Source organism: Thermobia domestica, chromosome 8, assembly GCF_964235325.1.
Source record: "Thermobia domestica chromosome 8, izTheDome1.hap1.1, whole genome shotgun sequence".
NCBI lineage: Eukaryota > Metazoa > Arthropoda > Insecta > Zygentoma > Lepismatidae > Thermobia > Thermobia domestica.
The window spans coordinates 284665225-284693210 of record NC_137461.1 but is presented as its reverse complement, the minus strand read 5'-3'; the positions used below and the strand labels follow the sequence as shown (position 1 = coordinate 284693210).

Sequence of the window (27986 nt, the reverse complement as noted above, 5' to 3'; positions counted from 1 at the left end):
CGTCGTACCTACTTGGAACCTCTTATTTTTTACTGTTCTTTTTACGTTTCGCCATCAGAAAACAGCCTTCCTAGAAGTTTCTTCTTTCACTGCCCTGCCAAAACGTTATGAGAAATGCTTGTTTATCTCAGTGAGAAGTACGAACGAGAGATGTACGTGGAATATTGTACAAAAAATTGTGTTGTATGGAACAAGAATGACTTAATAAAAGAAAAAAGAAGCCTATAATGGTATTGTTTTAAAAAGATATTAAATCGCATCACCAGCCCAATTTATCAGAAAGGGAATATCCGATTTGCCATAAGGACCAGACTATCACGTGACCAGGTCAAAAATCACATCACGTGCTAATTCGAGTCTGGGGATTCCAAATCCACATGTGAGATATTTCAGGCACGTAATCTCCGCGTGGTGCGCCCAGGGTAATTCGCAGAAGATGCATATACTTTATCATTATTATTGATTTTATTCAAACAACTTTACTTTTTTGACAATGTTCTATCCATATTTACCTTACGTAATATCCATCGTTTTTAAGCTCTTCACTGTCTTTGCAATAAGCTTTCTCCTTATTATACTTTTGAGATATGTGGACGACTCCCGCCCCCCTCTCCCATTGATTTTTCATAGACTTTAATATTCATGTTTCGTGGTTTTTTTTACTATGTTTCATCTATTTTAGGTCAGTTTCTTTTTTGAACGTACAATCTACATAGTCTCTTCTACGTTTAAGTTGAATTTCAACCACCTCCCCTTTCAGTTTTTGAGATAAGTGGAGGAATTGTTTGTTTTTCCATTGACATTAACGTTAATGTTTCGTGCTTTTTTATTATTATTATTATTATTATTAAATATTTTTCATCCATTTTAGGACAATTTGCTTTTGGAATATAGAATCTACATAGTCTCTTCTACATTTAAGCTGAATTTCAGCCTACTCCCCCAAAGTTTGTTCACACTATTGTAACCAGGTAGGCCCTTTCTGCAAATTAGCATTAGAAGAGGTTTCTTGGTTGCAAGGACTGGATGTTCTTTCAGGTACATCCAAGTTTCTGCAAATTACTATAGCCAAAACGGATTCTCTCTGAATGTAAGATGATTTATTACAAATCTGCATAACTTCAAATAATAAGTTTAAACAATAATTCCTCCATCATTCTTTAGAATAATTAATCATAGATTTTGTTTAAAAAAATACCGCCTCTTCATAAAAGGGATATTTTGTCCTACTCCAAATACTAGAAAACAAACGTACTTACTACTTCTGAAACACCCTGAATAGCAAGAGAAATCTGAGTAACAAATTTGTATATTTGAATTGAATTTGAATAATAAACTAACTTGAATAACAAACAAGTACATGACTAACGAGATCGTAGTGACTAAGCCATATCTTTCTCTCTCTCTCTCTTTTTTTTTTTTTTTTTTTTTTTAACTTATATGTTGAAATTAAGCTTTGTGTTTTTGAATCCCTTACTCCTATTTTGAACCAGAAAAAAGCTGGTGGGAAACTGAATGCACGCTCTATTATGAGTTAGAAAATTAAACTGGTACGTGTGAACTGAAATGTATTCTGTTAACCACAAGAAATCTGACCATGTACATTGTTAATATCCCGCACATGGTTCTATTTACAAACATCAACATGTGCTTTTATTTGTAAACACCACCACATGCGTTTTATTACAAGCCACTTCACGCTTCTGCTTCGTGAATTATCGTCACAACTGCTCATGTGACAGAACACTACCAGCGCCACCGCTACCCAGGAGGTATAAAATTCTAAGAATCACCACAACTGTCATCAGTCTCGGCTGGACACCTTTCTCTGGGGTTCAGAGTATCCTAACCTAAACCAAGCCTCTTAGCTTGCTGTGGTGTTCACGCCTCCTGCCAACTTAGCTTGCTGTGGAGCTCTGAGAGATTCTTAATCACATACCACAGAGCTTGCTGTAGAGTTTTGCGAGACTCCAATCCCTCTTTGCCTGCCGTGGAGCAATGAGAATCCTAGCTCACCTTACTCAACTCACTGGGGATCCTTTCCTTGGCTGTCTGGGCCTTGGGACATCTACTTACCCTAATTACTTAAAGGATTTTGTATTTATCTTAGTGAAACTGTATTATACTGTTCTATAACAAAATTCTATAACGAAACTGGTTGTGGGAAAAAACTGATTTCCGTGTCATTACGACTATATCAACCTGCTTTTAGCAAAATTTTAAAATATGGTTGGGCAATATTAAGCTCTTAAATACTTCTTAGAGACTTGATTCAATGTTACACTTACCTCTCCCATATATTCTCCTCCAAAACACTGAGTTTTCATTTCCTCATCATCATCCATTTTACATTCACTCACTTCACCATCATCAAATTTGTACCACCTCGAAACACCGTCATTTTGCCTAAAAACAGAACTTCAATTAATTATTGATGTTAAACGTAAAGATAATTAATGATACATTGCTATCACATCCAATGTAATACAGGGTGTCTATTAAAATTTCAAAATGAAATTTCGTGACCTTTTCTTTACCAAATTATGAACTTTCATAACATTCTCAAGTATGAATTTCGGTGCGAATTAAGCCGAATTTTCATACATGCCATAGAAACATACTTTGGTTGCGATTTGGTAGCGTCTAAAGCCGATCACAGACATTTTTGGTAGTGAATTTTGACGTTATATAGAACAAAATTTTTCTGTCTGCACTTATATTTGTACAGATTTAAAAAAAAATCGTGACCCGAAAGCTAAATTTTGACTTTCATAACAGTTTTCTGATTTCGCGACTTTCGTGATCAACAGACACCCTGTAATACTATGTATTCGTCTGGACATATCCTTTAGATGACCTGTCTTGTTGATATTAGTGTTGATTTTACGCTATCCATTTGATAAATACAAAACAGCTCGTAATCGGAACTTAAACGAGCATCCCTTCAAATTTTCTTGAAATTAGTCGAAAGTCCAATTCCGTACAGAATTCTTAGTACTCAGTATGCAACTATACATGCGGTTATAACTAAAAAAAAAAAAAAAAAAAAAAAAGATCACACTGCCTTTATGCACAATTTCAACTTAAATGAATCTCTCGCTCTTATCTTTGTAACTCCAAACTTCTTCAAAATAGAGGACAACTGTTTGCTATCTACAGATATAAGAGAACTTCATGAAAACCAAAACGTAGAACGATCTTTCAATTCTAAGTAGAGATCAGTTCAAACTGTTGGTCAATTTGTTCCTTCAACCAATATAGTACGGTTTCCACAATTTGCCGATAGGATATTCGTTGTCAGGGTGTCTACTGGAGTTATTCCCAGTGCTCTGCAAGAAAAATTTCCAGTATACTACGGTGAACTAAGTATGTATATGTATATATATATGTGACTTCCACATACGACTATGCTGTGATATTTAATAGCCTACAAAATACATAGTGTGGTAATTTGAAATAGAGACTGATTTTGTTTCTTAACATGTGACGCAGCGGTACAAGTAAGCTCTAGTACAAACGAAAGAAAAATGTTTCATGAGTAACACCAAGTCCTTGATCTTGAATGTTATGTGTACGAGTGTGGTGAGTGTAGACAAGTCTTGCTAAGCTGCGTTGTGAGTTCAATATTGAACAAGGAGCGAAGATGAAGTTTTGTGTGCGTCTTGGTGAGACTGATACAGAAACTTATCGAATGTTGCAACAAGTGTATGGAGCCACTTGTTTATCCCCTTGCGCGTATTTTATTTCCATGGCACAGGCTTTTCAGAGAGGGACGGGAGTCAATTGAATATCATGAATTCGGGTAGAGCAAGGACTATGGGAACACAGAAATTGATGGAGAAAGTGAGGACATTGATCATAGAAGACTGAAATGCGACACCGCAAATCCTTGATACAAGGTGAACGTGAATAAAGAAACTGTGCAGCAAATAACTCAAGATCTCAACAAGAGGAAGGTCCATGCCAGCTTCGTGTTTCATTCCTTAACAAATGACCAACAAAGGGACAGGGTTGATCACTGCAACGAACTGACTGCTACCGTCAATAGGGATCCTACCTTCCTCCTGAATATCGTTACTGAGGATGAGACATAGGTTTTTCAATATGATCGTCGATAAAACGTCAGAGTGCAGAGTGGAACTCTCCAAAAGCCAAAAATCTGCGACAGTCAAAATTAAAAATGAAGCTTTTGCTTTTTTTTTAACGACAAGAGCACTGTGTATAAGGAATTTATGCCTACAGGACAGACAGTTAATGCCTCATTTTACCTTTAAGTACTGAAGCGGTTACACAATGTATCATAATTGTAAGGTTCGAATATCAGAGCTATGTTGAAGGTGTCTTCCTTCATGACAATGCTCCAAGTCACAAGGCACTGATTGTGCAAGACCTTTTCGTCTCCAGAAGGGGATCTGTGTGTTGTCCCACCCTTCCTATTCACCAGATCTGGCCGTACGATTATTTTCCAAATTCAAGTCTGCGCTCGAATGTTCGTACTTTGATGACGTAACGACCATGAAGAGGGCTACGACAAGGGTTTTCAACAGTACTCCACAAAAGGACTTCCAGTAATCCTCTACGCACTCGTTTTCTACACCTCCAGTCTCGATTTCAAATTGCCGGGTAGTGTATGTTGAAAAAAACGCTCAGAGAACATTTTGTACTGGATATCTAACAACAGTGGAAAGGATTTGCAAAGGTATCGGCCAGGGCCTGTTTAGTAGGTACCATCCCAGCATTTGCCTGGTAGGGCTGAGAAAAACCCTCGTAAACCTGTCTGAACGGTCGGCAGCGGAAATCGAACCAACGACTTCTCGAAAGCGAAGCCAACTCTCTACCACTTGAGCTACTTCGCTGATAGAAAGAACGCACAGAAACTAGTGGTATAAAATCGAAAACAATAAGAGTGTCTTGTAGAAGTTATTTCTCCCAGACTGCCCGTTGTAATCCACACTCGTGTGTTTATGTTGGCCCTAATAGATTAAGGTCTCATAAACGCCATCAATTTTCTTTCTTGAACTAGCAAATTTTTTAATAGTAGGCCAGCTAGCCCTATCACTAATATGCCCAGATAAAGCAGCTCAAAGGGGATTTTTACATTTCTAATGTACTACATAATAATTTCCAGTATCGGTACAAATTTACAGTACACTTCCAGTATTTCACGTGTCAAGTATCAGTAGATACCCTGTCTATCTTTTTCCTCTTATATTATTTTACGCAGCGTCTGCTAATTACAGTTTCCTGTTAATAACCTTTTATCTTAAAGAAAAAGTAAGAAAATACTTAAATCTTTTAGATTGTACCAAGGTTTTCTGTTTCAAAATTTTACGGCTAATACTTTCTACGTTCAATGAGAAGTGTTGAAAATGATTCTCTTCCTATATATATTTGGTCTAGGAATTAATTCGTGTGGGTGGACAAGAGATGGCGCAACGAACGGAGCGTCCCACAGTTCCGTGTATCCACACATGTGTTGCAAACCCCTGTCATCGCGTATCGTTCGTAGTATAGGGCAGTGGATTAAAGCGTCAACAACACCAGTTTGTAGTTAAGTGAACATGGCGCAATTTGTGCCTGATAAAGTGTTTTTGCGGGGTGTCCTGCTGCATTACTTTAACATGCAGAAAAGTGCGACTGAAAGTCATCGTATTTTGGTGGAAGTGTATGGTGACCATGCTCTAGCTGAGCGAACGTGTCAGAAGTGGTTTGCACGGTTTAGAAGTGGTGATTTCGGCTTGGCAGACCAAGAGCGAGCTGGACAGCCAAAAAAATTTCAAGACGAAGAATTGACAGCATTGCTCGAGCAGGATTCGTGTCAAACGCAGGAACAACTTGCAGCAGCATTAGGCGTTGATCAAACAACAGTCTCCAAACGCTTGAAAGCCATGGGAATGATTCAAAAGATGTCACATTGGGTTCCACATGAATTGAAAGACAGAGACGTTGAAAGACGAAAAACCATTTGCGAATTGCTGCTTCAACGACAGAGCAGAAAGGGGTTTCTGCATCGAATTATTACGGGTAATGAGAAGTGGATCCATTACGAGAACCCTAAACGAAAAAAGGCCTGGGTGAAACCAGGTGAACCAGGTCCATCACAACCAAAACGAGATATTCACTGTGCAAAGGTTATGCTGTGCATATGGTGGGATATGAAAGGTGTGGTGTACTATGAGCTGCTGCAACCGGGTGAAACTATCAATGGAGAACGTTATCGACGACAATTAATGCGTTTGAAGCAAGCTCTGGCCAGAACACGACCAGAATGGGAGAACAGACATGATAAACTTATTGTTCAACATGATAACGCTCGCCCACATGTCGCAAAACCGGTCAAAGCCTATTTAGAAAATGTCGGATGGGAAGTTTTACCCCACCCGCCGTATTCACCAGACGTTGCTCCTTCGGACTACTACTTGTTCGATTGCATGAACAACGATTTGATTGGACAGCGATTTACTTCTTCAGAAGATATCGAAACATGAGTCTCTGACTGGATCGCTTCCAAGGATGAGGACTTCTTTCGCCACGGAATCCGTACATTGCCTGACAGATGGGCGAAAGTGGTGGCTAGCGATGGACAATATTTTTCTTAAGGTATTTATGTATTTTGTGTTTGTACTACAGCTTCAATGTGTGCGTACCAACCGCACAAATTAATTCCTAGACCAAATATATAGGAAGAGAATCACTTAAGACTAGACAAAAGTCATTCAAAAAAGTACCCGACAGACTTGTACGATTCAGGAAATTTTGGTACTTACATCCACAGTACCAAAATCGTGGGAGAGTTGAAAAGAAAAAAATTCGCACAGCGAAAAGGTACATGATTTTTCAAATTATCTTAAATTATCTTGCTTATAAGAAAGAAAAAAAAAAACTGTCTGCACTAGTCAAGACACTTGGGACAAACTACAATAAAGTGTAACACCAAATAACAATTACAGGCCTCCCAGCAGGACAATGAAAAAAAAAAGGACAGTTTGGTTTACACAATAAGATATTATGCTCTGAAACACAGAAAAAATATAAATGTATCGTAAGAAAACGCCACCCTTTATTCCAATGGGCAACTGGAAACAAGATTTAGATCAATACAAAATAAGAAAAAACAAACTCTTATTTATAGGATTAGCATGGCATTTAACGTTTTTTACATATCGTTAATCATACATAATTTTCCATACGTAAATTCAATTAATGCACGCAAAAATATTAACTATTTCTTTGCCTCTCTATTATCCTTCTAGTTCTTTTATTTACAGATGAACTTTATTTTGACATTTTTCATTACTTCATATCTTTCTAATGAAAAAAGAAGACTGATAACTTATTTCTCTGTAATGAAATATTTAAATCTATACCCTGGCGGCGAACGATGATTTCTGACAGCTCAGCTCGCGAGGACGACTGAGGAGTGCGGTGTTGCCATGTGATTCTTGCGCAGGGGGAGAATAGTCTGCTTCCTCGTTGAGGGTAGGAGGGTGTGTGTGAAAGTTTGGCAGTGTGCGGTGGTTACCATGGAGACGCGACAGGTTCCTAGCCTAAGGTTGGTTGGTCTGTTGTCTTCTGCTCGCTCGCCGTGGCCTTGTGCAAACCTGTCACAAATCATCGTTAACCGGCCAGGGTATAATTGAACACTGAACTATTTGATCAACGCATTTCCCTCTGAAATAAATAATGTAACAGCATTTCATTCATCATAACTAACTAACTAACTAACTCTATGGCCTATGGAGCCCGGAGATTCAATGCTGCGTTCACAAAAGCTCTCCACTGACTTCTATCCTTAGCCAACTGGATCCAGTTTCTACTTTGTATTCCTATCTCTGCGAGATCCGTCTTAATATTGTCCTCCCATCTGCGCCTAGGTCTTCCTAATGGTCGTTTTCCGATTGGTCTTCCAGTCAAGACTTTGAAAGCGTTTCTAGTTTCTTCCATCCTAGCTACATGCCCTGCCCACCTAAGCCTCCTAGACTTGATGACCCTAACAATGTTTGGTAAACCGTATAAATTATGTAGTTCCTCGTTATGAAGTTTCCACCATTCCCCATTCCCGTTCCTCTTGGGTCCGAATATTCGTCTCTTTCATTCATCATAGCTCTGCAAATTATATATCCACTTCTAACAACTGCTATACAACGTAAATTTCAGGACATTTCCAGTTCATAAATAATTTCCACAACATTTCCAGGATTTTCACCCTTTTCTTCTTTCCATGATTTTCCAGGGCGTTTCCACGGCAATTTTATTTCCAGGTTTTCCAGAACGCGTGGGAACCCTGCATGTTATGTACAACAATACTGGAAGGCGTTTGGATAAGTTGGTGAATACCAACACACCTCAATAGCTAATACTGCTGCACACACTGCTGAAAGAAAATGCTAACAGCCTGCGTTATAAGAAACTGGAGCATGGCAAGGTTTCTCGGCTAAGCTTCACTGGGGAAGAATAAACACATAGGAAACAAAGAAAGAAAGAAAAAAAAAGAGTCGACACGAGAAGATAGAAAAAAGTAAATAGAAAAAAGTAAATTAAAAAAATAATACTGAAGATTAGTGACTAGTTCCTCAGAAAAAATGCTAAGACACATTTAGTATATTGCTAATATGTAGCAATTTTTAATAATTCAATAACTGAAAAATATAGGAAATAAAGGACAAGATTAAAATACAGGACATATATAGACAAATATCCATATAGGAAAAAATACAAAAATAGGACAGCTGGGAGCTCTGCAATTATTAAAATGCAATAAATATATAAAAAGACATACCTATGCAAAATATATGAATAGTAATGACCTCCACTTGCTTGCCCACTGTGAACAACGATCCCCGTCAACTGATATTTTGTACAAATATCCTTGGAAATTTCATCGAAATCACAGTCTATTACTTCACCTTCCAATTTTGCTAAACCAGAAACTAAAAGAATGAAAAACATCCGTTTAATATTCAATAATAATTAGCAAATTAAACATAAATAAAAATTATCGAATGAAATTTTCAAATGAGTTAATTCCTATTTTATCACTTTAATCCAGGATTTAAGAGGATTTTTTTAAAAGTACTAGTTAAATTATGAAAAGTCATATATAAAGAACGTATTAGTCTTATTTCTCTAGGCTCTTATTCTTTGTCTATAGAGTAAGAGAGTAGTTTACATCAAAATCGGATTCTTGAAACAATAATATTTGTCTTTGTCAGTAAAGATACTAACAGTAAGGGTTTTACAATATACAGGATCTAACATTGAGATACTTTGGATGTGATTGCGCCATCCTTTTCACTTGTGTTATCACTGCTGTAGAAGCTCCCAAAGTTTTGTTGTTTTCCGCTGTTTGTGATACTGTAGCGTTCTTAGCTTATGGCACTGAATTGTAAGTTTTTGGTTAACATGTAGATATAAAACCTGTAATAACCTGACCCGTGTCATTTGAAGAAAGAAAAAAAAAACTTGAGTTGGCAACGCTATTAATCTGCTGATATTGCAGAAGTGTCAAAGAATGTTCCCTCATCGACATTTGCGAAATTTCAGTTTTTTACGAGGAGTGATCAGAAAGTAAGGTTACAAAGCCTGCAGTGAAATGTGTATACATTATTTCATACAACCAATACAGCCAATAAAAAGTATATACAAATTAGGTTATTTTTAAACATTCTCCATATCGGTTGACGCACTTATCGCGTTGTGGGATGAGTTTGAAGATTCCCTCCTGGTAAAATTCCTGTCCTTGCGTGTTCAGTCACGTGGTCACTAAGTGTTTCACCACCTCATCGGAAGCGAAGCGACGGCCTCCTAGGTGTTCCTTCACGTGCTGAAACAGGTGAAAATTGCTTGGGAGCGAGGTCGGGGCTGTAGGGAGGGTGGTTGATGATGTCCCAGAGAAACTACTTCAACAGTGTGGTGGTCTTCTGAGTTGTATGCAGGCGCGCGTTAAAGTAGATAATGCCCTCAGTGGGAAGTTCTGACAGTTTTCTCCTGATTGCTTCACAACACAACACGAGTGATTTAGCTGCAGTTATATGTTTCGTTCACAGAAATCAAATAACTGAGCGGATTTCTTCACGAGACCAGTTTTCCAAACGAGTCGCCATTTGTGTTTACCTACAACTAGCACCGTAGGTGGTGGATGACAAACTCTACATAGTTGCCAACTCCATCTATTAAAATTACCGCACACTACTCATTTCTCTATAACAGACGAAACTCCAGAAATATCGGCCTCGTAACCTTAGTTTCTGATCCTTTCTCGTATCTATTAGTTCAAAAGCTACAAAAGTGTTTCAAGATACATGAATCATCCTGTATACTTATTAAATCTTTAGTTCCAACGTCCCACGATTATGTCTTGTAGCGTAGGAAAGATGGATGCTAGATACAATGATAATGAAAAATTGGTCAAATGAAAACATGGCAACGGGAAGATCCCAGAGGAAAACCAAGAATCCCGATGCTGTCCACCTCAAACTCAAGCAGCCTGGGTTAAACGAGGGAACCTACATACCAGACTTGAGCACTGTACTGTTGAGTCATTGTGTCCCTATATGCAATACCAGAAGCAACGCTACTAAGAAAAAGCGTTAAACGTACACTATAGTAAATACTGCTTGTTCGATATAACGAACGAAGTGCAATCCGTACTGAGAGAAATTTTTGCCTTAAATTCAGCTCTATCCACAGCCCTAAATAAAATTTATTAGAAGAACTACATGATGAAAACAGTATTAAGAAAATATTCTAAAAAGCAAGACTACCATAAAAATCTAATATATTCAACAAAACATTCCAATGCGCAACATCGGTTCATCAATAATAAGCAAACAAGCTTAGTTTAAAATTTTATGTTACATGTAAGAAACGACAACGCAACCTGCATTACTAACCTGTATATGGGTCCATATCTAAATCCCGAGGAAATTCGAAGTAATCGTTGAATTTAATGGCACACACTCTTTCGAAGTCATATTCAAATCTCTTTAATTGAATGGCTAGTATAGGCGGTAATTTCTTTACACATAGTCTCTTCACTGTGACAACCTAAAAAAGATATTTTAACAAATAAATTAACACTAAGAATAAGGATTAAGTAAAAAAAGAGAAGTACAATATTTACTAAGTGTATGGAGTAAGCAACGCCAATAAATCTTAACTTGATGCGAAAACCACTTCAGTCGAGACTGATACTAATTCCTGAAAGCTGTAATTCATGTTATCTTTCATTCAAAATTCTCTTACTCAGATAGAACTCTAGTTTTTCATACGAGCTACGAATTCCGATCTAACAATTTGACGTATATAATGAGAGGTTTTGTGTTATGGAATTTTATCCATTCAGCGTTTGCTCGCATCTCCAGGCTCCACATTTTAAATTAACTTTGCTCTCCTTGTTCCTTGTAACAGACAAATAATTGGTATCAACAATATCTATATGAGAATGGCAAAACATGGTATGTCAAGTTTTGACCATTTTTCTGGTTTTTCATTCCGGTTGTTAGTTACACTGAGATTTGTACGCTGGAAAAAAAATTGATGAAAATGAAATATTTGAGTTTAACGTCCCACGATTATGTCCTTTAGGCTAAGGGAGGCTACGATTAGAGCAAATGAACGATGGAAGAACTGGTGGAATGAGGAAGTGCGAGGAAACTGGAGTAGCCCGAGAAAACCCATAAGCACGATGTTGTCCACCATAAACTTACTTGGCCTGGATCGAACCAGGGACCTCACGCATCAGAGGTACGTGCTCTACCACTGAGCAACTGTGCTGCCAGATGGGTTTCACATGATCTGAGTGAAGAGCAGAAAGTATGTCGCAAAAGAATCGCAGAAGAATTGTTTCAACGTTACTGAACAGAAGGAGATCAGTTTCTACGAAGGACTGTTGCAATTGATGAAACCTGGATACGAAATACGAGAGTAGAAAACTTTTCGATACAACTGACGTAGCTTCCAGTGAGGTGACCCGAGTGATCAGACAGACCAACAATGAAGGTGCCCTATCCGGAATACAGAATTTACCAAAACGTTGGGAAGCTGTCATAAGCAAGAATAGAGATTATACTGAATGCCTGTAAAGGTATTTTGTACAATAAATTATTTACTTCCATAATATCTTTCAGTGTGCGGAAATTTTGAAATGACCCGGTTAGGGGTTATCATGCCAAAAAAGGGGGGGAAAAATCATCCTGGGGTTAAATAATTATAAAATAGAAAGGATGAACCTAAATAACAAAGTAGTAGAAGAAGGATGAGGAAGAGAAGGAAAAGAAGTAAAAACCTTCAGCACAAACTATCCCAAAGTCACAAAGTCTGGAAAATGGTAAACCAATAAACCACAAATTATACTTAGGGGCACGAGTTTTTCGCACTAAAAATTTGAAAATTTCGCGTTCCGTTTTTCATATTTCGCGTTTTGTCGCATTTTTAAAATAAAGTTTCGCATATTGTAGCTTTTGTGGAAATGAATTCCCTGACACTTTTACAATTTTTCCTTTTATTCATAGATCATTATAAAAATAAACCATTAATTACCTAAAAACAAAATATACTGAATATTTCACTTGACAATGTCAATTTCATTTATAGAAAATTATACTTTTTCAAATCAAACAGGAATATCAGTAACTAAACTTACTATGGGTAGGAAAGTTTTGCTGTCTTCTGAAAACACATAGGCACAAGTTACATTAAAGTATTAAACATAAGCATGCTACATGTTTCCACATTTTCCTTCTTCATTGTTGTATGTTTGTCACTTATTATCAGTCCATTGTTTAAAAAAATCTCTCACAATTGGCATTGCTTGTTGGAAGCCACACATATGTAAGTGCATTTACAACAAACTTCAAACAATCATCATTTCGAAACTTACCATCTAGCTGCGATGGTGATAGCTAACGGGCAACATGTTCCCTATAATCGTGTCCTAATCTCCCAATATGCACACTTCATGCCACGTTCTACCGTTTTGTCAGCGGAAAACTAGCGTTTTTAAAGTAATGAAAACTTATTTTCAAAAATTTCGCTTTATATCGCGTATTTTTTAAAATTTCGCGTTTTATCGCGCAACAGAAACCAATGAAAACACACATAGAATATCATAAAACGTCAAGAAACTGAAAATTACTTAATTCTGAAGCATTTCGTTTTATCGCGCATTGCGAAAAATTCGTGCCTCTAATACTTTTCGATCATACAAAAACAAACATTTAAGTTCACTATGTACAATTTTATACGGTGTAAAAAAACAAATATTTGTGCACATACCTTTTTGTTACACTTTTCACAATGATATGCATCTGCCCCTTCCAACAATTCCCCTTTAACATACTGTTCGAGAGAGTCCAGCAAATTACTATGATTCCTAATATCTACACTAATTACACTGAATGGCTCTTCTTTGGAGTACCTAAAAGGAAAATAGAAAACTACGTTAAAAAATGTATAATACTTTTATTTCTAATATAGTTTAACATGAGAGGAAAGATATCTCAAATGCAGAATTACAACCTTATCATTAGAACTTACAGTTTCGTAGTCGTGTTCTGGAGTGGAAGTTTTCTGCACACATCGCCCAGCCATTTCGGTAATCACTCCACCTAATCTCCTAATCCGTTCATTCATTCGTTTGGTATTTGTACCTTTAACTCGGCACTAAACCATAAAATGAAGAATTTGGGACTTGAACTCATTAATGTGACCTACGGCTGTAAAAATTCAAAACAGTCAAGGAAGGGGGAGGGAGGGATAGAGACCTGTTAAGCTTGGATACCGTAAATGGGGGGAATAAAGACCCTGTTAAGCTTGGATGCCGTTCTTGTATCACAATTGGGAAGTTACGGATTTCAATCTTGCAATCGTCCGTTCTGATTAGAATTTCCAAGAGATGTTTTAGTTCCGCCAAACGAATATCAGACAATATCTTCAATGAACAGGACATGACACACATCCTCCCAGAACTCCCTTCATACCATCCGCTGTTAATATATCTTTTCTGCCATGTTTAGAAAATAGTTAATTCACGAAAGAAAAGGCTCATAGCTCATCCTGCAGAAAAAGAAGTTCGCTCTTGTACTCTAAGTCTGTACTAATCCAATCTAATCAAAACAAGTTATTCCAATGTTATTCTCATTCTTAATTTCTTAATGACTACTGGGTATAATCTCTCAGGAAGTAATATAAAGCACTGTTCATAGAATAAAATATTAACCCACTCTCTAATCGGTTTACGTTCGTTTGCAAACAACTTTATTTACTCTCTGGCTAACAATAAAAGGAGTCCACTCGGAATCAAATTACATGGCGCAGCCCACTTCTGGCTATGTAGGTGAACAATATTTTAACACTGAAGTTTGCAGTAAATCTTTTTAAGGGATAAAATTTTCGCTTTTGTCTGATGATCTCTCATATGTATAAGAATATGGAGCATTCTGAATGAAATGGTATCAGTACAGTAACCATACATCAAATTATCAACTTTTAATATAAAACTAAAATCACAATTACATATTATTCATAGTACATATCTCCTGAATTGGAAAAGTACAAGTAAAATGATAAACTAATTGTATGAACAATGTAGTAAAAACGAAACACACATTATGCTGCAAAATTGACATTTGCGAGGAGTCAATGAAATGATTCTTCTTAATCGAAAGTGGATTCATGGCCTGACAGAATACTCGATCTTAGCAATTTAATTTCCAAAAATATACAGAAAAGTGGGTGGGAGGGGCGAGGTTGCAGTAAGAGTAACCTTACACTCTCCTTTCATAATTGCAAACTAGATTATAGCGAACGAAAATATCGTTTGATTCATGCAATCACTACTTACAATATATGGAAAAAAGAAATATTTTAGAATTTCAAACCGCATTAACCAGGGTGGATTGATTTAAATCAGTCTGATTTAAATCACTTGATTTTTTTAAAATAAAAATCGTTGATTTAAATCAAATTCCGAAATAAATTAATTTAAAGTGAAAAATAGTAAAATCCAGCCTCTGTTGTGTTTTTTCAATTATGGAAGATAATCATAATACAATAAGATGCAAATATATGTACAGCACAGTATGAAAACGAGTGTTTCATGCAGAGGATGATTAGGGAAAATCCCATTTTGAACGGGTAACGGAGGAATTCTGCTTTCTTATCTTCGTAACAAAGTTTTTAAATCGTTAACTATTCCAACGAGAAAATCACCATGGACATATGCGTCTGTTTGTTCCCAGATAATCCCTGGACGATCTCACAGTTGAATAAACTGGTTAGATGCGTAGGTGGTTTCGGACATGCGATGCGATTTGCATCGTCACTGCTCAATGATGCCAGCCGAACGACAATCTCAAGAGCGAATTTGGGTGCGAATCAGGCCGAATTTTCATTCATGCGATAGAAGTGTGCTTTGCTTGTGATTCGGTAGCGTCTAAAGCCGACCATAGACATTACTGGCGATGAATTTTGACGTTTTATAGAACAAAATTTTCCAGTCTATACTTATATTTGTATAGAGAAAAAATAATGACCCAAAAGCTAAATTTCTTGACTTTCATGACAGTTTTCTGATTTAGTGACTTTTTCGTGACCTGTAAGACATTCTGCTTACAGTCCTATTGCATGGTGCTTCATTTCCGAAAGTCAAATGGAGTCGTTTGATGCTTTGTTTCGGTGAAACTACATCTGAAATCTTAAAAAATCGCTTCTCTAAACTGTTCACGAAAAATTTTCATTTCTCACAAAAACGTACTCCTTCAACCTTCTGTAAAATAAACTAATCGTCTTAAACAAACAATCAAGGATAATTTAAAATACAGAAAGGCCTATTCCTTCCGAATTTTATATTAGTGGAATACTAGCCTCATTGTTAGTAGTAATTTACCGAAACTTTTTCAGCAACTTTCGTGTTACGTAAGAAAATTAGTTTCCCTGTAAAAATTCAATTAGAAAGAAATACAAACCTGTGAGGACACCCTTTGCAGATTTTCTGGTCAGAATATGAACCCCCGAGGATTTTGCCCATGATTTGCTCTTGACCCAACGCCTTCAGAGCTTCGTCTATACTCTCAACTAGGCTCATGAAGAACTCTACAGCATCTTGCTGTTCTCGCAGATTTACAGGCTCTCCTTGCAATCTGAAAAAACAAGACAAACCGTTGTAAGGGACAACAATAATAGCGGCACACAGAATTCCGAAATTTGTGATTACTAGCGAAGCGAAATACACCAGTTTAAGTAATATGTTTTATAAAGTTCTGCATAATACTTGTACTATTCTCTAAGTGAAACTAATACATATTTCCACTAACTACAAATTTCCTGTATGTTAAGGTACTATTTAACCTTCTATAGTAAAAAGTACATAAACTCGAAAAACATTAACAGAACAGGGCTCACATAAAATTTAGTATTGACTTTCCTGAATTTTCATGACTAAATAAATTTTCCCTGACACACTACTATTATTTATGGTTAGGTTAGAAAAAACTATCGGTTAATCAGGCTTCTTCAGCTCCATAACCATCCAACACTGTTGTTTATTTCTTAAATACTGTATAAGCTTACTTTCTTACTGTAAATACTTATGAGTCAAATTCCCTGCACTAAAGATATTTTTAACACCTTGCCGTTCTAAATACAATCATAAAACAAGTAACCACATAATATTATTTGGCCTATTTCCTTGGTTATCTAGAACAAACAAAGAAACAAGCAAACAAACAAACAAAAAAACCTTTTCTTTACATCTGCAATATCTGAATTCTTGAATTACAGTAGACTACCGAGTATCTGGCCTAATGTGGCTGAAGGGCAAGCCGGATATCAAAAAAAGCCAGATAGGCCAGAGCTTACTGTAGTACACTTTAAAAAACATTAAGCATACCCCAAAAACAATTTACGAATCCAGTACTGTACAGTTATAATCAGGAACATTGGCAAGCGTACTGTATCGAGGTCCGTTACACACTGACGAAACAATGAACAAGAAGCAGGACGCTGCTCTTTTCCTGTCACAACTTGTATTTTGCACACGGCACGTAGGAGGATCGTAGCAGACGCCCGCTTCCAATGCCTTGGCACTGCTGCCAATGTTAACACTTTGTCTTCTTCATTTAATTGCGATAAGAGAAAACTAGGCTGGATAGTCGCGAGCCGAATACTCGGGTTTCAAAAACAGTTCTAAAACCTTCCAGGCACTCCTTAGCTTTCTTTATTTCTACAGATAACGTTTTTCAGCCTTTTTCTTATCATCATTTTGAACATGTCTTTATTCTTAGAAGGGATCTTCAAACTTTCTGTGGCCATGACTCTTCCATGAAGTACACCACATTTCCCTGACTTTCGATATACTTTAGAATATTTCCCTGACTCATTGTAATTTTCCTGATTTTCTCCCATTTTTAAGGTAAGTGTGAACCTGCAGAAATATATTTAAAATACAGATGAATTACTGACTAGGTTATTGTATTTCATTAACTATAGTGTGTGCTGTCCTCTTGCTGGTGTCATAACGAAAGAATTGATGGGGGTACGCCTTAATACTAATTTCACTTTAATAGCTTATCTGTTACTAAGTCTGTTATCAAAATGTACGACTAATGATAAACACTAGGTCAACCTCAGTGCAAACTATGTTTAGAAATTCATTTTAAACGGTTCAACGGTTTTTGGCGCACATGTCAAATTATTTTCAATAAGGACTTTAATATACCGAGTTCCATCTTCCTTCAATTATCAACGTACCTGTTCAATTCCCATCCTCCCATAGGATACACATTTTAATGAAAATGACAAAAACCCAGTTCGAGTCAGCTGCTTCATTCAAAAATTAATTTCAAACACTTTAGCTGTTTACCTGTGTCGATGAGATTGGCATACGTCCGTGTTTAACATAACATATATGTTAAACACATTTAACACACACACACATATTATATATGTAACAAATGTTCATAGCAGCTACACATTATTAATACTGACGACTCATGTTCTTGAATCAGTTGTAAAGTGAACTCGAACTCGCTAGTTTAGATTCTAACAATAGTTCAAAATAATGTATTGATAGTTTCATTTTCCACATAATTAATACTAAAGAAATTTCAGAATATTTCCACGAAGCCTAAGATCTTCATTGAAATTTATGAAAGACTCAAGTTAACACCGCTGATATTACCAAATGTCATTAACATTTATTCTCTGTCATTCATGCATAAACAGCTTCAGAAGCAATTTAACTTACTTGAAATGTTTCCACAGACCACGAGGTACGTAGTATTGAAGCCTACTGTACGCTAAATGACCAAAAATAGCTTGAACTTGTTTCAAAATCCCAATATTGTATTCCTTTCGAGATTCTTCGACAGCAGACTTCTCATCATTGCATTCATTTTCATTTGATTCCAAATTACCCTGAAATAAAAAACGAAATATTTTTTACCAGTTCAATAGATCATATTCAAAGAGATTGACTGATTATCCCGTGCAGAGTAGAAGGTTAGTTTCGATATGTTCGTTGACAACTACTCATAATGTTGTGGATCTAAATACAATAAGTAAAGGAAGAAAAATGCGTCGGAATACACCGGTTTCAAATTTTAAAGAAACTGCATGTCTTAGAGAAAGAGCACGTTAATAGCGAGAAGCGCAATCAGTAACTGAAGCTGACTGTCTTTAATAGTAAACATCCCATGCTTAACTTTGAGACAGATTGGCTACAACTTAAGAGTTCTTACAGGGTGTCCCAGAAGTACCGACTCACTTCTTGTTAGATAGGTTAGGCTGTATGATTGATGATCATGTTTGTTTCTTCTTTTGTTTGTATTGTGGTGTATTGGTGTTTTTACCTTTTTCTTTCAGTTGGCAACACTGCAAGAGGGCGGCTCGCCTGACGCTTGTTAAACGTGTCCAATGCGTTCGCCTGTTTTCTAAAACACACAACGTTACGAAGTCCGGCGACGAATGAAGGAGCTGTATGGTGATCCTGCGCCTCAGCGGAAGACGATAACAAGGGTAAAAAAAAGCTTTTGATACCACTGGTAGTGTAATTGACGCCAAGAGGCCGGGATAGGCCTAGGTCCGTCAACAATTCTGCGAATGCGGCTCGGATACAGGGGGATTTTGCAAGGTCACCGCACAAGTCGAAATAGATTCGACGATTGTCCCGCACCTTAAATATCCCGAAGTCATCTGTTGCCAGGGTTCTCAAGGATCTGAAACTGTGCCCGTATCATCCCTATCTGCTTCACGCACTCGATGAGGACGATCCCGATCGCCGTATCGAGTTTGCTGAGTAGTACCTACGGACGGTGGAGAAAAATCCCGACTTCAAGAACCACGTAGTCTGGACGGACGAGGCAAAGTTCCATGTGTCAGGATCAGTGAACCGTCACAACTGTGTGTACTGGTGTCCTGATAATCCAAATGTGCGGAATTGACGGCGGGAATCACCGAGGAATTCAACAACATTCCCGTTCAGATGTGCCGAGATGCGTGCAGAAATGTGTGTCTCCGAATGCAGGCATGCATCGATGTTAATGGCCACCAGGTGGACCTCCAAATGGAGAATAGTAGTTAGGCACTTGATTTTCACATCATTCCTCTGTACCTACAATTTTGTTTCATGTCATTCTTGTTTATAATAAAAATGTACTGAGCACTCAAAAGATGAGTCACTACTTCTGGTACACCCTGTACCAATAACTATAGCAGTGCTTTCAATCAAGGTAAATATACAAGTTCAATATTTGAACTTGAACTATGAACTAACTTACCTCCCCTTCTAATCGTTCTTCCCCACTGAAATCTTCATTCAAGTCTGTGGCAGCTCCCTCTGCTGCAAGTATCCCAACGCGTATGCTTTCAACCATATATAGCTGCTGGAGAACTGAATTCATGTAACAAGTAGCACCAGCGTTCTTCAAACCCACAAACCCTTTACTCGGTCGAGGCCCAACAGGAGGTAGGTAATCCCATTCCACCAACGGTTCATCCCTCTCTGGAAAAAGGACGGAATTCCTAATTTTCCAACACAAGTATTCTAAAAGTATAACACATACAGCATTTGAATCTAGAAATCGAAATGCACAGCTTATAATATTAGTGAGAGATTCAGTAAATAAACATCTGAAGGGTTTGTATTTATTAACTAGAATAAACTTCCGTTATTTCGGATACATACTCGAGTATCCTTTGACTAGGATACATTTGGTATCTTGTATCTTGCATCTCCACATCGTTATTACTTTAATTTTTGCATTGGCTCAGATACCTTTTCCAATTTCTAGGTGGTTTTACTTATTTTTACATTGTGATTTAATACAATTTTACGTAGTGACAACTAGGGAAAACCAGTAAGGAAACCCACTTTCCCAATTATTTATGTTTTTTTTTTTTTTTTCATTATTGAAATTCTCTACAATATTGAACGCTCTTAGCTGTCACCCTCCCATGGTATGCCTATTATAACTATTAATAATACCTAAGTCAATGATGTGCTATTTCTTCATATAGATCCTCTGGTGACGTTACCTATCTGTATATTCTAACGAACATATTAATCCGAATGTTTTTTTCCGAGAAAATCGGGACATCCATAGAAAGTTAAAGCAAGCATTTGGATCAATATGTTCATTATAGCATCAGATTGATAATCTTACCAGATGATCTAAATGAAGAAATGGAACACATCATTAATTTACCAATTGTATTAACAAAAATTAAATTGTATACACTCTTGTGCATAAATTTCTTTATTCTCCGAGTTTTCCTACTTTCTACATAACTGTATATTATATATATATATATATATATATATATATATATATAGAGAGAGAGAGAGAGAGAGAGAGAGAGCTTTCTGTGCGAGCATATGTTATCTATGTAACATGTACTATTGTTTACAAACATCAGTACAACAGACGATACACACAAAACCAGGACGACGGGACCCTAGGAGGAACGAGCCACCCAGAAATCAGCTATAAAAATGAACCCGATGAGGAAAGAAGTGTCAGTTGGCCACTGATCGCTTAACCTACACCTGCTCCTGAGATTGTTCTGAACGAAGGTGTACTACCTTGCCTACATCCCAGTAGGCTGCCATAACCTAAGGGGATTCCGTAGGTTATGGAATCTAAATTTTGCGTAATTGTCCAGTTCTAATTGAATATTAAAAAAAAAAAAGAACATGGCCATTATTTCTTTATTACATTTTTTTAGGGTACACTTGAAGAGTTAATTTACAAAAAACTAAAGCATCATATCCTATGCGTTATACATTCCAACACCACATTGTTGATATTGGGGTTGTATATGTCTCAGGCGTTTGTTTCATGGCCAAATAATAATGAAAAAGAAAGGATAACCATTTCTCGAGTCTAAGATCAATCTTTATTTTTTGAGTGTTTTGCCCAATGAATACCATATATAACTGACATTATAATTAATTGTATATGTAATGTATTTGCTTACTACATACTGCATGCAAGAAGTAAGAAAACACTGGTCATACATGAATTAGAAACTCCAACCGGAAGTAGGGTCAAATCTTGCAAACTGTGCGATATTGAGAAAAAAAATAATCGAAAAAATCTCCCCTTTATGATACCATTTGCCGATTTTTTTTTTTTTTGATCAAGACGTCTTTCACTTGGGACATGTACATATGTTGTGAAGAATGAGAAGGAGATTTATGCTCATGTGCGAATGATGCGCTGTGTAGAGCGCAGGTTCAGCTAGTTTTTATAAAACATTACGAAACAGTCTTTGTATCTACAAAGAGAATATATCAAAATCTTCTTTATATATATAAACCTCCAGAAAGCCAATCTTAATGTTTTGTGTAACTCCATGATCAGATTACTACTAGTTTGGAAGCAAAAGATGGCAACAATAGAATGCAATCGGAATCCAAATTGACGAAGTTAAACCAAGATTAGTGATGGATGCAATACTTCTACACAGGCTTCAAAAATAAAAATAACAGCTGCAGTACGTTAAGTAAGTGGGAGTGTACTCTACACAAAACATCCATTTAGGGAGGGGTTAAGTGGCTGGATTGGATTATACTGTACATAAAAATACGATACAAGGTATACAATTTTCAAAATGTCCACTGATACACAAGCAATAAGCATGTGAAAAACTCAAGATACAAAAGTATTAAGTCTTACTTATCCTGGTCAAAGGATACTAGAGCCTGTATCCGAAATACCGGAATTTATTCTGCATTAATACAAATATGTGAATACTTGCACATTGGAGCATGTATTAAAATACGTTCTATCAGTCAGTCTGAAGGACTATAAAAGGTTAGTAAAAACAGGTTCATCGATAAAAATGACAAGTTCATCGAATACATTACAACTTCAAAACTGAATGTAACTTGTACACTTAAGTCAGTTCCACTACTTCTTAAAACCTGTAACTTCTAACACTGAACTGCGACTAATCATTCTGCTTAAAACATGATTTTCAATACACATACCTATATGTTTTTACGAAGCACGAAAAGGAGACTGAATTTTATAAACAAATGTTTTATTACTACTCAACAATAAAAAAAAAAAAAAACAAGTATACAATACTGACCTGGATTGTTCCTATATTATTATTATTATTATTATTATTATTATTATTATATTTCAATTTCAATTTCTCATCAATATTCAGGCAAAATTCTAACTGCCTTTCATTGGGAAGTATTAAGCTTAAATCGTGATAGTTATTCTAATCACATGTTACATAGTTGTACTTCAATGGCAACACATCAAATTTTAGAATATATATTTCCATACTCAAGCTGATAACGAAATTCTCTATGGTAAAATGCCTTTCATATATTTTTCAGTATCAACTAATTTATAAAGACTTGAAACTGTACTATTTAAGTTAAAATTAATTATAAAATATGAGATTGTACATTGCTCCTGTATCTCATAGTGTCTGATGAAGCCAGAAAGCCAGAGTTAGTTGGCGAAACTGTCACAAGTATTTAGGTTTTGATGTAAAAATATATTGTTTTGCTCAGCAAATAACAGCTTTGTATTTAATTATATACATCCAAGAAAAACTAACCCTTAAGAGTAAACTGTCTCTTCTGGATTTTCCCATTCTATACTATAGGGTTCTTAATGAAATATTTCTTAGGAAAATAAACAAAATAGAGCAGTTTTCGAGGGGAAAAAAGTTTATTTTCACCCTTCAGTAACTATATTTCTGGAGGTAGGAAGAAAATTTACAAACTATGTATAATTTCATATATACATATATATATATATAAACTCAAGTTTAAAATTTGGTGCAGTAAGTTGAACGTTATGGTCTCTACTCGAGTGCATATCAGGACAAACGGACATCGAAAAATCATTTTTTCGGTATGTAGGGGTCATGAAACGTGTCAATCTATTGTTATCTCAATTTTTTTTTTTTTTTTTTTAACCATCACCATACTTTGTTTTAGTGGTTCTCAACAAGTACGTCGCGACAGATTGATGTGTCACGCAGTCTCATAAGACGTCGCAGAATTTTAAAATGATACACATTAATTAATTAGTTAAAATCAATTTTGAGATTGACTGTAGCAGTCAGCGCCTCTAGTGACAGCAACAATGCTTAGTAATACATAAGAGTCACTACTTTATAGAAATATATAGTCTTACACTACTATAATTTATGTTGTTATTAATAAGAAATCAAGTAAGCGTGCCGCAGTCTCATGGGTGTTCAGTAAAGTGTATCGTCAGTCAAAAAAGGTTGAGAACCACTGCTTTGTTGTATTGTCGCCCGAAAGTAAAAACTATATGCAGTTAAATACAGTAATTTTCTTGGCGAAACACTGTTGGCATATTAATGTTAATGAGAAACTGAAAAACAAGTAGTAAACATGTCTTAGGAACATATCCAGGTCAGTATTATTGTGCAAGAGTTTCATTACTTATTTTAGGTTCAGAAATAATTCTAACCACATTTTAATTACCTGAATAAAACATATCTGTGAGCATATGGACGACTAGTTTCAAATTAGCAACACAGCCTGCACACAACCCTACAAGGAGATCAAATGCTGCATTCACAGTCAGCGGAGTAATACATACAGGGATCGCCTGCTCAGCAGGCAATTCTCCAGTGCGCTGCAAATGCAACATCATTTTAGATGCTGGGAAAATGAAATCCTCCACCAATTCCTGCAATGAAAAATAAATAAATAAAATTTGTAGATTTGTCGCTATAGTAGCTTTAAAAAGCGCACAAGGTCTGCAATAGTGAAGTATTCAAAAGAAGAGTTAACAAGAGTTTAAACTTTACTTCTCAACTGAGCACACGAAAAAAGTGTAGAATGACATTCTTAAAATTGAAACAAATGAGTTTTGTCTCACAGTGTGAAACTAGGGTAGACTTCTGAACTATGCGAATTTAGTATTTAAACTTAAAAGTAGTATCTTTATAACTGCTGGTTGCAATAGATTAATAAGATCAAAGATAGAACCTGTTAGTTAGACGCCGAATCCATATCGAAAAGCCATTACTCACTATCACTTACTGTTTTCATTCTATGCCGATCAAGATAAAAAACAAAAAATGGTTAATCTGAACCATTTCCGGGTTGAATAGAGGGTTAGGAAAAAAACAAAAAAAAAAAAGAGAGAGAGAAAACTTCCATTTCGGGAAGCTGAAACGGTTGCAACAAAACTGCATCTCCATAGTTTACAGATTTTGCTCTACGGAATCTATACTGAAACTGGAAATACTGAATTTCAACTAATTCCGGTTTGGTAGAGGGTTGTAAGTCTTAATGGTACGTTCTCTTGACATCCTGAAACGATAGCAGAAAACAGCTTATCGCTATCTATTAGCATTTTTTGTTCTATGGCAATAAATGTTGAAATCCGAAATTGCTAATTTGAACCACTTTCGGTACAGGATGAGATAGAACCTAGTCTTGGGACGCTGAATCGATTACAAAAACGAAACTGCATTTTGATGTCTCCTACCGACTTTGCTATACGGAAATCAGTATTGAAACCGGAAGTAGTACTGCATTTCAACCTTCCGGTTTTGGTAGAATATTGTGGATTGTGATCATATATTCTCTTGACACCTTGAATCGATTACAGAAAATCGTCTGTTGCTATCTATCATCAATTTGTCCTAAATGTTGAAAGCGTAAATGGTTACATTGAACAACTTTCGGTTGGAATAGAGGATTAACGAAGAAGACGGAACCTATTCTTGGGTAGCTGAATCGATTGCAAAAAAAAAATCACATCTCGATATTACTTACCATTTTCGTACTACGAAAAGCAGTATTCAAGCGGAAGTAGTAAATTTCAACTACTTCCGGGCTGGGTAGTGTTACAGGTTGTAATTATATGTTCTCTTGAGACTCTGAACAGCTTGCAGAAAACCGCTTGTAGCTAACACCATTTTTGTTTTACGGCGATAAATGTTGAAACTGGAAATGACTAATTTGAACTCCTTTCGGTCTAAATAGAGGGTTAACAAATAAAACGGAAACTATTCTTGGAACGCTGAATAGACTGCATAAAACCGCCTCCTTATACCTCTTACCGTTTTTGCTCTGACACTATCGTGGCTCTTTCTGGTGTAAGTAGTTGCGGGCTATGTTCACATAGTGTCATGCGGTTTGCAGGAGACAAGTAGCCGCAAAAGTTCCTAGTGAGATGCTTATTAAATACTATACTGCAATTGATACTACTTTCCTTTCTGACAGCTCGCTGCGCGCAAGTAGTGCCCAATGCTGTGCTGCCAGCTTTTGCGTCAGGTATTGAAACACGAAATTATTCACTGCAAGTAAATCTCAGTTTTATAAAATTAAATAACTCAAAAAGACAACTAAAAAGAATACTCTCAATAATCAGCAGTCCACTACTCAAGTTGTCATTCGACTAAAACAATATGCATTTGTTCATATTCAAAATTCGCAACGTGCGGAAAGGGTGGAATGTTTACCACTGCAGAGCGAGAGAAATGAGCCACTATAATTGGTTGAACGTGCTGTTGCCATAGAAACAGTTCTTCTTGCCTGATTGTTATGACCACGTGCAGAAAGGAAAAAAAAAAAACAGAAGAAAGCAATTGTCAAAAAGGACAAGTTGCATCAAATGGACTTAAACAACACGAATAATTCCCTACAGGAAACACGTACAGAAACGATACATGTATTCACTGGATACATGAGCTAACTGAAATCAGTAACTCAAACTTTTGTTCTGGTTATATGGCAATACATACGTGACGTCACATAAGATGGCGACCTCGTGCATGTAGAGCAGTGTGTTTTTATCGTGAACAAATATGCGAAAAAAAAGTTACCCATAATCGAAATATATATCTTATCTAATATAAATAAAATAAAGAGTTTGTGTGTTTGTCTGTCTGTCTGTGTGCGACCTGGGGACCAGACGAGTGGACCGACGAGAGTTACCAAGTTTTGGTCAGGGGTACCTTGGCCCAGGCCCCAGATCAAGACGAAGCCCCTTTTTCAAATTTCGAACCAGGGTATATCTGAAGGGGGGGAAGCCGTTTACAGGAACCGGCTTGGGAACCAGACAAATTGACCGAGAGTTACCAAATTTTAGTCACGAATACCTTGGTCCAGGCTCCAGACCAGAGTTAAAAGTTTTTGACAAAATTCGAACCAGGGGGTCTCAGGGAAGCGTTTACCGGAACATGTAAAAGTAGTAGAAAATGACCGATATTAGTGTCAAATCCATAGTTTTCGTGGTCGCTGAAATCAATGATGACACTTCCATTAGCGATGACTTGCAAATTTAGTTACAATCGAAAATGAAATGAAATCTTTAAATTTTACGTCCCACAGTTATGCCGGTTAGGCTAAAGGAGACGGTGATGATGATAGATGAATGAAATGGTGGAATGAAGAAAGTGGGAGGAAACGGGAGAACCCCGAGAAAACCCACGAGCTCGATGTTTGTCCACCACAAAGTCCACACGGCGAGAGCTGGGATCGAACCAGGAACCCCAAGCACCGGAGGTGAACGCTCTACCACTGAGCCACCGCGCCCCCAATTAGTTACAATCGGATGCGGGCCGGGAGTCGGAGGAATACCGAGCCATGTAAAAAATAGCCCAAAATGACCGATATTAATATCAAATCCATAGTTTTCGCAGTCGCTGAGATCGATGATGATACTCTCACAGGCGTTGACTTCCAAATACAGCCCCCGTGCGAAACATGGATATATTAACGTCTTCCTGGAATTTCTGTTAATTTATATATAATATAGTTATAATTCTCTACTTTTATATCTAAAACTAAAAATTTCTACTAAACAGCTTTTGAAGAATTAATCTGACTTCATACCTTTATTAAATTAATGCCCTTTTTCTCCTCTGACCCTATTTCGTATTTCTTCTCAGAGCTCATAAAAGAAAGCAATTCCCTTGCTATTCCTAGATGTCCTTCGAGTACAGCTTCGTCAACCTGACTATCACCGGTTTCTTTCACATTTTCCTGCAAGAATCCAATCAAATGTTTTAGTTAAACACAACCACAGAACTAATTTTAAACTACTACTTTACACAACGTTCAACATAACAGACAGAATAAATGAATAGATTTAAGGACTACAGAAGACAACATGAAGAAAAAAATAAATTAGAGGGTACTTACCCGAACTTTCTTTAACCAAGAAATTTCGTTATTCAACAGGTTCTCGGCTGTAGGCAAAGGACATCCAGATACTACAGCATAATTTAGTAATCTGCAAAGCAGCTGAAAGTGAAAATAATAAAAAGTATTAGTACATATAACGAAAATAAAAAAAAGTAATAATTCTTTTCAAAATTTCAATTTAAGGTTGGTGTAAACGGACAAGTTTTGCCGATAGATATCGCTACAGTCTCCGTATCTCTCACGTATTTTTTACGTCTCACGAAAATTTACAATTTCTCTTACAAATTTCAACATATTCCCGATTTTTTATTTAGAATTTTTCATT

General features: G+C 36.6%; 1 protein-coding gene across 9 annotated transcripts in view; it reads right to left on the bottom strand.

Moving 5' to 3' along the window:
- Window positions 1–27986, bottom strand: part of faf (ubiquitin carboxyl-terminal hydrolase-like faf) — a 172824-nt gene that overhangs the window by 53735 nt on the left and 91103 nt on the right. For 6 of the 9 annotated variants that reach the window (XM_081769869.1, XM_081769872.1, XM_081769871.1 and 3 more), the window contains exons 26-35: window positions 27659–27760; window positions 27350–27499; window positions 23981–24188; window positions 19776–20041; window positions 18245–18414; window positions 15966–16139; window positions 13276–13417; window positions 10893–11046; window positions 8780–8930; window positions 2289–2406 (exon numbers count right to left, since the gene is read on the bottom strand). In XM_081769869.1, the coding sequence (XP_081625995.1) occupies window positions 2289–2406; window positions 8780–8930; window positions 10893–11046; window positions 13276–13417; window positions 15966–16139; window positions 18245–18414; window positions 19776–20041; window positions 23981–24188; window positions 27350–27499; window positions 27659–27760 (1635 nt within the window). The remainder of the gene's footprint in view (window positions 1–2288; window positions 2407–8779; window positions 8931–10892; window positions 11047–13275; window positions 13418–15965; window positions 16140–18244; window positions 18415–19775; window positions 20042–23980; window positions 24189–27349; window positions 27500–27658; window positions 27761–27986) is intronic. The other 3 variants (XM_081769876.1, XM_081769878.1, XM_081769877.1) reach the window with 1 other exon arrangement.